Source organism: Acanthochromis polyacanthus, chromosome 5 (assembly GCF_021347895.1).
Source record: "Acanthochromis polyacanthus isolate Apoly-LR-REF ecotype Palm Island chromosome 5, KAUST_Apoly_ChrSc, whole genome shotgun sequence".
NCBI classification, from domain to species: domain Eukaryota; kingdom Metazoa; phylum Chordata; class Actinopteri; family Pomacentridae; genus Acanthochromis; species Acanthochromis polyacanthus.
The window spans coordinates 28677325-28690783 of NC_067117.1; the positions used below are offsets into that span (position 1 = coordinate 28677325).

The 13459-nt window shown below is 40.3% G+C and overlaps 2 protein-coding genes across 2 annotated transcripts in view; both read right to left on the reverse strand.

The window, feature by feature from the left end:
* Nucleotides 1-2263, reverse strand: part of setd5 (SET domain containing 5) — a 36206-nt gene extending 33943 nt beyond the window's left edge. Inside the window, 1 exon segment of the mRNA XM_051948455.1 lies at nucleotides 1818-2263. The gene's annotated coding sequence lies outside the window, so the exon portion shown is untranslated.
* A 2516-nt stretch (nucleotides 2264-4779) lies between these two features.
* On the reverse strand, nucleotides 4780-11645 carry si:dkey-19e4.5 (UBA_like_SF and PTH2 domain-containing protein). The gene is made up of 7 exons (XM_022208186.2): nucleotides 11418-11645; nucleotides 10525-10638; nucleotides 9420-9491; nucleotides 9233-9307; nucleotides 7549-7646; nucleotides 6483-6597; nucleotides 4780-6214 (listed from the first exon to the last, which is right to left on the reverse strand). Exons 2-7 carry the CDS (start codon nucleotides 10630-10632, stop codon nucleotides 6128-6130), a joined length of 555 nt encoding a protein of 184 aa, XP_022063878.1. The 5' UTR covers nucleotides 10633-10638; nucleotides 11418-11645; the 3' UTR covers nucleotides 4780-6127.
* Nucleotides 11646-13459: the final 1814 nt, after the last annotated feature.

Genomic DNA, 13459 nt, shown 5'->3' on the forward strand with positions numbered 1-13459 from the left:
GAAAACGAGGGGTCCTGATTGGGAAAAAACGCACAAAAAATCACACTAATCAAGAAAAGGGGGCGTTAAATAACCGGCCAGTCATTTCCCTAGTATCACATGTTATCTGGAACAGCTCGCATATTTCACAGCCTTAAAAAATGATCAACAACTGCTAAGATTTGTAAACCCACAACGGAGGTGTGAGTTAAAAACATTTCCTCATGATCGAGATGATTGCATTGCGCGGCAGCTGAACTTGGATCGAAACTTGTGATTGCCACATTCCGGCTCGACAATGCTGCTTCACACGTTGAAATAAAAAATGGAGGCTAAAAAAGGAAACAAGAGCTCCCCTTCTAAAATACCACCCATTTCTCTTAACCGCCACCGAGGCTGGGGGTTGGTAGGTGGGGGGAGGTGAAGAACAGCAAGTCACTACCCCAGCAGCTCTGCTTTTTTCTGACTGCTAAATGCCACATTCATGAAAAAAATAAGAGGAAAACACAACCCGAGCTTTCAGTTTGATTCACAAGCCTGAGCGAAAAAAAGAAAAGAAGCTAGGAATGCTGCCAGATGCATTAACATGATGTAGCCAAACACCACCATGATGCGGACGAGCATATTTCCATCAAAACTACACGGAACAGTCCAAGATATCCACAACAATATGGGAGTTTAGCTCGCACCTTCGTGTTAAGCTGAAGGTTTTATGCTAACGTGCGTGTGTGCGTGTGTGTCCGTGAAGATGTGGTTCAAAATAAGGACACAATCAACTGGAAAACATCCAGAAAGTTAGCTAAAAGGCTACAATAGCATTTCTTGCCCATGGCTTGTCGGCTAACAGCTACCAGGAGGAGAGCAGCTGGTTGCTTAGCTAACATGAGTCGTCAATAATACTCAAATTGTGTCGCTGGTAACTTTGAAAAAAATCGACAGTTTCGTGCCCTAAAAACTGCACCAACACACCACTGGCGCAATAAAGTTATTTTTTACATTTGGTGCTAACAAAACAAGTTTGCATTTTCACCCAACGCGGTTTAATTCTCAAATTCCAAACCCCAAAGATACTGAATGTAGGTCTAATTCTACTTTCAATTTCACCTAATAATGATAACAGCTATGAGACAAACACAAAAGTCCCCAGTCGTGTGCTACCATTAATGTTTTGGCTGTTGGGTATGTTAAGCCTCTGCGGAAACACACTGTCGAAACTTCCCCAGCAAATGAAGGTTTATGTCTAATTGGTTCAAAACGACACTCGTTTGTAACTTAATTAGCCCAGGGAGCAACAAGGCTTCAGTAATTACCAATGCTAATGTAACGTAATAACGATAGCCAACTGTGACTCGTTTATTTCTGCTTTTTTTTAAAAGCCGAAAAACTGAAGCCAGCCCCTAATGGCCTAAACGTTACACGAGTCAAACTCCTGGAAACTTGCAGAATGATGGGGAGAGCTTAAGAGGACGTGGTGGCTGAAAAAAATAATCTCTACATTAACTGATCCCCAGACTAACAAGCTAGCTATCAGGAGAAAAAACAACACGAGGGACTGACCAAAAAGCCACGGAAGATGGGTCCAGACACAGCCTCAGAGCAGCCCTGCAAGGCTCACCATCAACCCGGGCAGATTTTTAGCCAGCCGGGCACTTGAAAGTGGAAACACAGTGGAGGCAACTAACTTGTTCTAATAAAGTACACGCTAGGTAGTTAGGTAGCTAAGTTAGCTAGCCTCGTAGTGGTGGTGGATACACAGAAAACATGGTTAGTTTTTTAGTGTTCAACGATTAAAAATAGAGGAGGTTATTAGCAATCAACACAGATTTAAAAGTACTCACCTAAAGAGGCATTCCAAAGTTATAAAAACGAGGCAAATTCATGTATAGTATGAAGTCCTTAGAGTATCCCAACATCAATTCCAACCAGACCAAGTAGGCCTAGAATTCGGCCTCGGAGTCTCCTGTATCCTTTGCCCTCAAAAGTAGCTCCCTCTCCAGGGGTAGGAAACAAACTTCTCAGTGTCTCCCACGCATAGGTGGAAAGTTAAATTCCCCGTCCTGCTCAGGTGCACTGCATCCATTGAGTGTCTATAATAGATCCCCGGTGAGTAAATCCATTTATTTTAGTGTATTGTATATTTACAGTCGCTATTTATAATGGGGTATATGCTGCTGTATGTGATACAGGGCTCTGATTCTGTCTCGGGTCCTTACATTCGCAGAGGCGCCCATCCCCCTCCTCACCGGCATCGACCGCGGGTCCCAGCGAAACTGACACACAACCACGCCACGGGGTTTCCCGGGCGACCGTGCAGGGGCTCTCTCCGTGGGCGGCCCTTGTCGACAAGTCCCTACCTCTCGTCAGCGATTCACCAGCAATGTGTCACTCATATTACGCACGAGAAATACGCGAAGGTAATTGGCCAGTCGCGGCGTCGCTTACTTGTTTCCATTCGCGACGTCAAAGAGGGCGGGCGCTGCTTTGAGGAGGGGTGCGAAAATCCTGTTCCATTATGATTATGTGTGTATTTGGTGGCGTACAAGAAGGATAGCTAGAGAGAGTCCGGATTCGGGGGACAAATTTGATACCTGGCAGAGGATTCGCACCTTCAAAAGTCTCGGGGAAATACTCGTTATTAAGTGCAAAATGCCATGGAATTAATTTCAATTCGTTTAGTGGGATTATTGCTTTTTATTTGTGGGTTTACATTGATCTACGTACTGTGGAAGGAGCTTTCAATACCAGTACATAGTAGCAAGCGTTAGCTACACGGGGTCTCTGGGGCCCAGTTCCAGGGACACCAGAGGCATGGTTAGCCCACTGGGTCAGCCCCACCTACGGTATGTCAGATGAATGGAGTATGAGGTGTCGCCCTGGTAGCATCTGGCGAGGGGTTGGACAGGGAAATTGACCAGTGCTCCTGGGTTGCATCTACTTATTCCTGGTCCCTCCTACTTGTGTTCCCGCTTGTGTCTCTTTATTTTCTCACAGACATCTAAAAAAAGTGACTCGACACAACGAAAACAAACAAAAAATACCAATAACAGCAACGGTTCAATAAAATTCCTGCGAGTTGCGGAGAGGAACACGAGACGCAGCCGATGTTTCCTATCGAACAGTAGCGTACACACCGGATGTACAAACAAAGCCTCAAAAGGGACACCTTGGTATTTAGACCAGATATAAGTAAATAACGGGAAATTTCGATACGATTTTTTTTATAAACAAATAGTCACGATGACGCGATTGGTTTCTTGTCGTGTCATGAGACTTGAGGACGACTTTGGATTGGCTGCGCTGACAAATGCCAACGTCATTTGTTGCAAAGGTCTGGAGCAATGAGATTAGACAGCAGAATAATAAAAGTATTACAGTGCTGCTGCTGCTACTTACAGGGCTTCCATAATAAAGTTAGCTCAGAAGCAGTAAACACAGAAATAGCTGTCAGAGTATTGCAGATTGGATGCATATGATGATGGGAATGAAGCCTTATGGACCAGTTATATGAATATGGTACAATACACGTTCCTGTTAAACAGCAATAAAGCCGTAAAACATTATCAGGAAGCTGTGTGTGTGCACGCAATCTATGTTTGAGCCACTGTTACACATTAAACAGTACTGAATAAATAGAATTTTACAACAAAGTTGTATCTTGTAACATTTTCTGAAGGTTCTCTTAAGGTTCCTGTTTGCTGGGCATGTAGTCATAAGGTCCAAATGGGTTCCCTGAAGGTTCCAGCAACCAGAAACCTTCAAGGAACATTATGGGAACACTTCCAGAAGATGTCTGTTTTCTGGGTTTGCAGCCAGAATATTAAAATGGCTTTCCTCGGATGTTCCGGCAAACAAAAACCTTCAAGGACTATATGAGGAACACTCCTTGCAGTCTCCGTATTGCTGGACATGCAGCCATAATTTTCAAATGGGTTCCCTTTAAGGTTCCAGCAAACCAGAACCTTCAAAGAACATTTTAGGAACACTTCCTATTAGCTAAGCATGCAGCCATAATATTCAAATTTGAAGGTTCGAGCAAACAAGAACATGCAAGGAACATTATGGGAACACTACCAGAGGGTTTGTGTTTGCTGGGCATGCAGTCATAATATTCAAATGAGTTCCCAAAAGGTTTCAGCAAACAAGAACCTTCAAGGAACATTGTAGAAACACTTCCTGGAGGTTTGAATTTGCTGGGCATGTAATCATAATATTCAGATGGGTTCCCTAAAGGTTTCAGCAAACAAGAACCTTCAAGGAATGTTACTGGAACACTTCCTGGAGGTTTCTGTTGGCTGGAAATGCAATAATAATTTCAAAGTAGTGTCTTTTTAGTGAATTATGTAAAAGCTGTGATCCACAGCAGCCCGCCATGCTACATATTATAAGTGACATGAGCATCTTTAACATTATAATCTCACAGTATATGCGGCTTATTGGTGTATTAATTTTCTGCTTTGTCGTTCCTTTTTAGCGCCATCGCATCTGGTTGTTGCCTTTTATAAACCCCGACCACAGGAATAATTCCCGACTGCACATCATGAGGTTAATAATTGATGACTACTTTACAATTTTCCCAGCCGTGCTGCCACGATGCACCGTGGCCATATTTCACAATACTGCCATTGTTACCGCAGTGAAAAAGCAGTGTCATATGGCCGGTCCAAACCACACACTGCAACATGGCTGTGTTCGACCCTCCCCCACACTCACTGCTCTCTCTGCCACAGCTTCAGCATATCTCTTTCATCTGCACAGTCTGTAAGGTAAAAAAAAAAAAAAAAACACAACCCACACGCTTGATACTTAATCTGGAGGCATTTTTAATCGTCCCCATAGTCTGAAGCACTTACACAAATGACTGTAGAACACAGGAGGTATCAAAGTGTGGACATGTTACTAAAATTGACATAACTTTGGAATTCTTACGGTCCGTTTTGTTCAAATATACATTTCATATTGCATGCATGACGCTGCCATTTTTTAAAGATTTGTGTAACAAGTAAGATCTTTGATAATAAGCTAAGAATGGAACTCTGGCAGTGGCAGTTCATGCCCACAAATATTTGTTAGTGACAAACATTGACACAACAGCTCACACGTCATTCTTGGTGTGTTAAGATTATTAGTGTGCAAGACTATTCACAATTGCCGCACAATCATTTGCGTTCTCTCAAGCTATAAGTTGATCAAATTCAGTATTGTAAACTATTCCCCGCAGGCAGTCAGAATGCATAAAGTTAGGCTCAGCAGACCTCTACTTCTGCCCACAGTCAGATTCTACCAAGAGATCCAAATGTTGTAACTAAGGATTTATTTTTTCATTTTTGCATAAAGAAACAAAAACAATACAACAGAGTCCAGTAACTGTGCATACTGTTTAGGATGGCACACCACAGATTATACAGGATATGGCCCTAACAGGCATATGTATACAAAATATAGCCGTTTATCAGTATTATGTGATGGTATGGAGTCTATAGGTTAGGGATCTTTGGGAGGATAGTTGCATACAGACACACACACAAAAAAAAAAAAAAAATCAATGAAACATCAAAAGTGAGTGTTCACATACTATCAGTTAGTGACCCAACACTCAGGAGTAGTGAATCCATGGGGAAATACTACATCTGACATCGGTATAACTGTAATTACTCAAGTCTACAGTACACGGCCCTTTGAATAAGGTCAACTACAATATTGGTAGATCACCAAAAATACTTGATTTGACTTTGCCATATGTGAAACTGGACGGATTGGATGTGTTCATAAGCTGATCGAGATTATAATGAGACTATTCTAAGCAGGTGACCTGTTTAAAAAAGAGAAAGGTCACCAGAAAAAGAAAACTTAACTGACTTTGTCTTGTTCCTAAGTGAGGAACCGGCCTCTTTCTCCCTTCCTGTACTCAATGGCCGACTAAGCGGCTCAGACAAAGAATGAAAGGGAAACAAATGGCTGAGAGTGTTTGTTTTCTGGTGTTGGGACATAGCTTGTTTCCCCCTGTTCTGGTCTGTTTTGTTATTTTTTTTAAAAAGGTTGTTACACTCTTGCATGCCAAGACTCTCCCTGCTGTTGGGAAATGCTGCCCTCTGCTGGTTGGGCTATGCCACTGCAGAGCCATGCCTCCCCCACTGTAGGTTTGAGCCCTTCAGAGCAGCTTCAGACTGCCGGTAACGTTGTTCACCATCTCTTCTTCACCCATGATGGCGAGGACAGTGCGAGATCCAGACTCCACCTGGTGAAAGGAAAACCAGGCTCAGGTATTCTTAAAGATGCTGACAAGGATGACAGTGTTGCTCTCTCACTACTTCTATAAAACCTACTGGAATACACTGAACTGTTGCTTCAGCTATGTAAACATCTGTCTGCATGTACATATCTCTTTAGCATTGTTGTATTGTGTCTAAGTACTTTCACAGACAGTAGTAACAGAGTGACAATATCTCAGGAGTGACTGCAGGAGCTTCTTATAGACATTATGGAAGCAAAATTGTTTTGCTCACCTGGGTCAGTCCTGCATCTTGGACCAGGTAAGTGGGCAGGCTGAGGCTCATGGCCAGGGCCTGCAGCTCCAGCAGATGAGCCACATTGGTGCCCTGGACCACCACCTTCTTGGCCCTGTATCAACCACAAACATTTACATTTCTGCAATTAACAGAGTGAAAGAAACAACAGCAGATAATCCAAAGCAATCACAAAACATTGACGTGGATGGTGGAGCAATAACTGGAAAAGAAAGAAGTCCATGTATCCCAGACGACAAAGACGGATTACATCTGAAGAAAAACAAATCAAAAGACCTCCTAAATAAAGCAACAGCAGTAGAGTGAGCTTGCTCTTCCAGAAACTAAAACAGCAAACTGCGAGGTTTATACAACCATAAAATCTGGGAGCGCCTTCTTTAAATCAGTTCATACATTTTAAAGCTTTGTCGATTAACTGATGGATCTTTAACCCTCCTGTTGTTCCTCATTTACAGGCACCACAACATGTTTCCTTGTCTGAAAAAAATCCAAAAATTCAGCAAAAAATTCCCCAAATTTCTCAAAATTTGCAAGAAATTCAGGAAGAAAATTCCAATCATTCCTTAAAACTTTCCCTTACAAGTTTTATTTTTTTTAAATCCCCCAAATTTAGCAAGAAAATTCTTGTAAATATTTTCAAAAAATGAGTACAATTCTTCCAAAAAAAAAAATCCTAAAAATATCTAAAGTGATTACATATATATCAGTAAAACTTGTGATATTTTCTTTAAGAATATTCACTAAAAAATCTTTTTTTAGTGAATATTTGTAAGAAATATTTTTGTGAACATATTTTGTGAATGTTCTTAAAGAAACATTAACATTTCTTTTTTCCACCAAAAAATGTTCAAAGATTTCCCAAAAATGTTGAAAATGTGGACATCAGAAGTTTCACTGTGAAATTTTTTTTTTTTTTCAACATTTTCAAACTTTAAAACGGGTCAGTTTTGACCCGCAGGACGACACGGGGGTTAAACAAAAGATTTATAAGGAATGCTTCACTCTTCAGCGCATCTCCTCTGCTAACATGCTGAATCTGCCTTACCCACTGTGGTCCCACTTCCAGGCCATCTCCCTCCAGCTGTTCTTCTCCTGCAGAGCCTGGTACAAACCCACAGCAGCATGGCCGACCTGGGCTGCCACCTGAACAAACACACAGCGCTGAGTTCAAGGAGTCACTGTTTGAAGCTGTACTGAAAATGACCTGTGTGTGCTGTTTCTGAGTTCAAACAGAGGACACATAGCAGGGCTGTCCCATCATATCATTCACAAAGTACAGGTATAATCCCTCACCGTGACGAGAATAGGACATTCTGTGGGGACATGTTTGTATCTGTAATGTGAGCCTACAACCAGAACAAACACGGGAGCAGGCAGAACTCGTACATTGGTGAGTTGATTCAGGAAAAAAAGGGCTTCTTGTTTAAAAATTGTTTGACTGCAACACATCAGATTAAACATCTCTATCTGTCAGTGTGGCCTTTAGACGAGGAGAGGCAGGTGTGTGTGACAAGACAGTGAAGCTAGCACGGTGAGAGAATCACCCTGAACACTCTGTCATGCTTTCATTCATATCCAGTTGTCTATGATCACAAAAGCGATCACTTGACACTTTCTATAATATCTCTGTAACAGATGGATTTTATAATCTGCCCTGCAAGACACCGTTCAGCTGCTACGATGAGCCACCACTGGTTTTTATAGTCCATCCAGGGGCTTATTAAACCATCAAGGAACCTCTGTGCTCTCAGAGTGACCCGACTGATCAAATATCACTGCACAAACTACTGCTTTGCTAAATTATAATACTGGCAGCCATGTTGGCTCCTTTGTCCAATCTAAAGCTGTGTTGCTGGGTGGTGTTTCCTGAACCATTACTGTAACATGAGGCCATGTTCAGAGAGGAAGTGATGTGTGAAGATGTTTCTATGAAGTTTCACCTGCAAACATGATGACAGTCATCATCTGCACACAGCAGTTTGTTAAAGAAAACTAATTCAATGCTGAAAAACGTCTCATTCTATTTTACCTTTTAAATGACGTGTGATATCAGGTGGCATTAGAAAATATATTACTGAATGAGACAGTTTTATCTTGTCATTAAGAGCCTCGCGTTACCACAAAATACCAAAAAATATTGTAATGTACACTATCATTCAAAAGCTAACACTTTTATTCATGTGCTAACAAAACTGCATAAAGGTTTTCTAATCATCAATTAGCCTTTCAACACCATTAGCTAACACAATGTAGCATTAGAACACAGGAGTGATGGTTGCTGGAAATGTTCCTCTGTACCTCTATGGAGATATTCCATTAAAAATCTGCCGTTTCCAGCTAGAATAATCATTTACCACATTAACAATGTCTAAAATGTATTTCTGATTGATTTAATCTATCTTAATTGAAAAAAAATGCTTTTCTTTCAAAAATAAGGACATTTCTAAGTGACCCCAAACTTCTGAACAGTATTGTACTTTAAAGGCCAAACCAACCCAGAACTGATTCTGGTAAAAAACAGACCACCGTAAATTAAAGACGGATTCTGTAAAACAGCATAACACATCTAAGCTTTACTCTAATGTAAACCCAGAGAAAAAGGCATAAATGTGAGCTCAGTTAGTGCTTTCTCTACTTTTTTTCCTGTGGAGCAACAGACCCTTTTGTTAAATATTAGGAAACCACTTTACTACTTCTCACACAGTCCACACCGGCACCTCCAGACTGACCTTTCCAACACCCATGGCCAGATCCATATTCACCACAAACACCATCTTGAACATGAGGTCGTCATCGCCCTCCTCCTGCACACCAGAGCAGAGACAAAAGAGACACTGAGATTTGGTTTTGGACAAACTCCACGAGGTCTAATGTACCAAGGTGTACCTGCGGGGACTAAGGCTAGCTTATGGGCACCTCATTCTCCAGTTTGTTGAAGTAGTACATGGCCGCCTCCTCGGCAGACACATTCCGCGTGTGGAGAAGTGCCTGAAGCGGTGAGAAACAAAGAAAAAGACCAGTGAGCCAAACAGTGGAAGCTGTAATCTGGGCAGAAAAAGGATAAAATAAGCAAAACATTTATATTTTTAAACCTTGTGTTTGATATTTAGTTCATGTGTGATGCACATTTGGGATATAATATATATTACTATGCAGTTTCTTTGCTTTGTCATTTATTGTTTGAGTTTAAATGAACAATTCATGAGGTTGTATAGCATCAACAAAGGCAACATTCTCTGTGTACCACCAAAAATTTAAATTTTTTTACATGGAAGTTGTCCAGTAGCAAGGTGCTCTCACTATACAGTATGGAGTATTGAATGTGAGTTTAACCCTTGTGTCGTCCGCGGGTCAAAATTGACCCGTTTTAAAGTTTGAAAATGTGGGAAAAAATATATTTTCACATTGAAACTTCTGATGTCCACATTTTCAACATTTTGGGGAAATTTTTGAACATTTTCTGGTGGAAAAAAAGAAATGTTAATGTTTCTAGAAGAACATTCACAAAAAAAATCAACCAAAATCCAGTGAATTTTGCTGGATTTTGGTTGATTTTTTTGGTGAACATTCTTAAAGAAAATATTGCAAGTTTTACTGATAAATATGTAATCACTTTAGATGTTTTTAGGATTTTTTTTGAAGATTTTTGCTCATTTTTTGAAAATATTTACAAGAATTTTCTTGCCAAGTTTGGGGATTTTTTTTTAAATAAATCTTTTAAGGGAAATGTTTAAGAAATTATTGGAGTTTTCTTCATGAATGTTTTGCAAATTTTCAGGGAATTTTATTTGCTGAATTTTTGGATTTTTTTCAGACAAGGAAACAATATTTTTTGGTGCCCGTAAATGAGGACAACAGGAGGGTTAAGTAGCGCACAGACTGAATGGTTACCTACTGAGTAACTACAGTTACAGAGAAGAGCCATGATTAAATTTGGTGGGCACACTGAAGCATTCTACCACTAAGTCACTGACACCAGCTTATATTCATCATTGGAAACAAACACGTTGTTCCACCGCACCTGTTTGGCTGCCTCCTCTGGGATGTCCAGTTCTCTGAGCTGCTGCAGAAACACTGGGTTGACATCCTGAGAACCTGAATCTGGGCCTTGCTGCTCTGCTGGCTCCATTATTCTCTGCAATGTAAGAAACAAGAGCACTGAGCATCCTGCACGCACAGCACCGAGCCAAATGAACCAGGAAATCAGTGGCAACAGTGTTTTTGTAGAAAGCAGTTCTACATGTGTTCATACATGCTCTTTTGGGTACTGCAGTGATGCTATTTATGACTGTGAAAGCTGATGTGATTACTAGCATGTGGCTACGAGAATGGCTCATTTATACAAACATGCCATGCTATAAGACACAGGCCTGAATCCTCTACATATACGAGCGGGAAGGATTTTTACACAGACCATTCCTACTAGTAAACTGGATTTTACCCAACTGAACTGGATCAGGTTACATCGTACAGGAACGCACTTGACTCCAAGTAAGGCCGTATTTGGAAACATGAACGACTTGACTTGCCTACACATGCAACAACAGAATATCAAGATAACTAAATCACCCTAACAGATAGAAACTAAGTGCAAAACGAGTCCTGAGCCAGCGGGGGAAAAACTACATGAAGCTAGCTTGCTGTGCACAGGTGACAGCTGCTAGCTTACCGAATACACGCCATTCAAATTAGCATCGATAGCACTGCGACTAACACAGATAAAACAAGCATTCTTTTGGGGGGTATTACGCCATGTCAGTAAGAATACTCTGCACAGTCTGGGCTAAAATCATTCATTGTAACGTTTCTTGACAAATACTTAAAGCAAACTTTGCAGCTCAACGGTAAAACGCTAGCTGGCTAACGTTAGCACTAGCCGCTAACGCTAACGGGACTAGCTTAGCAGGTAGTTACCTGTTCTTCTCAGCGAGCTCCACGGGAGTTTGTGTATCCGTCCTAAATAAAAATCACTCGCTACTGCACGGCTCCTGTTTGAATGTGAGGTTACATGCAGTGAGATTCCCGTCTGGTACTGTGTTTCAGCGCTACTCCATCTTGGCCCCTTTGTGTTTGTTGCTGAGGATGCTGCCTCCTGTCGAGGACGTGGTTGCGGATTCTGTGGTGATATTAATGATGATGATGATGATGATGATGATATACGTGTGTACAAAGCAGACATAAACATGAGTACGGATTTTGATCGTTTGTGTATTTGTTTCGTCATTTAATATATAATCTAAAAACATATATTTAATTAAAATCATATAAACAATTACTTAAATTTTTATTTATCTATTCATTTAAAAAAATCTTTTAAAAAATAGCTTTTAAACAGGTGAAAATGTACTTAGGTTTTATTTGTATGACCTGGTGCAGCTGAGATAAAACACATTTATCTGTCATTCAAACTTTGACTACACCTCAGCATCTTGATCTCCATGGTAACCGCACCCTCACCTGTATAACACCTGTGAGGATCTTGATGGAGTCCATGCAGGGGCAGAGATTTTACATATCGCTGACCACCAACAGGACCACTTTTGTGCCACACAAAAACCAAAAGCCATAACTGGATTTCAGGAATTGAAATCGAATCAGTCAAATCCCACTTTTGTCATTTTGCCAGACATACAAGTGGAGTGCAGGCAGAACAAAATTGCATTTCCAGGGGATCTCTTTGTGCTTTAGCATACAAAATTCACCAAGTGCACAGAACAAAATAGAAATAGATTTGGAAAATAAAATCCATCCATCCTCTATACACCGCTTTATCCTCATTAGGGTCGCGGGGGGTGCTGGAGCCTATCCCAGCTGACTCGGGCGAAGGCAGGGGACACCCTGGACAGGTCGCCAGTCTGTCGCAGGGCTGGAAAATAAAATGATAAAAGGAAAAAATGTTTTTGCTTTTGGTTACTACACTTTTGCCGCATAGAGGCCCATTAACAATCTATGTCAATATGAGAGAAGAAATCATGTACTGCGATACTTTAGTTTTCTATTTTAAAGTGAAGTTTTACTAAATACCTAAAGCACACAGAATAAAACAATTATGGCTTGAACTTTGTTTATTAGAGATATTAGTATATTTTTGATTTCACATGGGATTATTTATTTAACTTCAACCAGTTGTAGTACAATAAAATGTAAACATTTTTGCCTTGACTTGGTAAAATGCCCCTAATTTTTTAAAAATGGATGTGACAACTATGTTTTAGTTTTAGTAAATGCATCAGACTTATACAGTGAAATAATATCCAGCCACAGAGGAGCTTAGGATGCAGCTGTGGCAAATGTTTTTTTTCGTCACTTTTTCTGCATTTTATTTCAAAATAAATTTAGCAGACTACGTTTGTTCTCCATAGAACAATGTGGCTTCGCACTTTTTGTCAGTATTTTGTACTTTTTCATGCTGGATTTTAGCATTATCAACATGTGCAATATTTCACTTTCATTTCATTTTTCAGCTGCAATTTAGTATTTCATTTTTTCATTATCATGTGTGATTTTTCTTATTAACTAGAATTGTCAGCATTACTTCCTGCTGTTCTATTCTAGCCTTTCTTTAGCTCATTTAGTTTGTTTCAGTAATGTATCATACTTATATCTTGTTGCCGTTTACTTTTAGGAGTTGCATTCTTATCTTATTTATACTTTTTCTGAGCAATATCTGGTACAAGAATTTCCTTTGGGATTAATGGAGTTTTATCTTCTATTATTCTCTGGCAACTCATCTGTCTGAGGTAGAGAACAGTTTACTGTTTGATTGTGACTGATCTCATCTCAGTGTTAGGGGAATTTATAATTCTAAGTAATTAATGAAGTTACCAGTGTGCTATGTGAGTTCATAACGGCACGCAGCTGCTTTAGGAGATGCTCATATGGATATTTAAGAATGTCAGAGGAAAAACTCCTACAAACAGCTGGAAGCAACAAACTAAACTTCAGCTCCTGTTAAT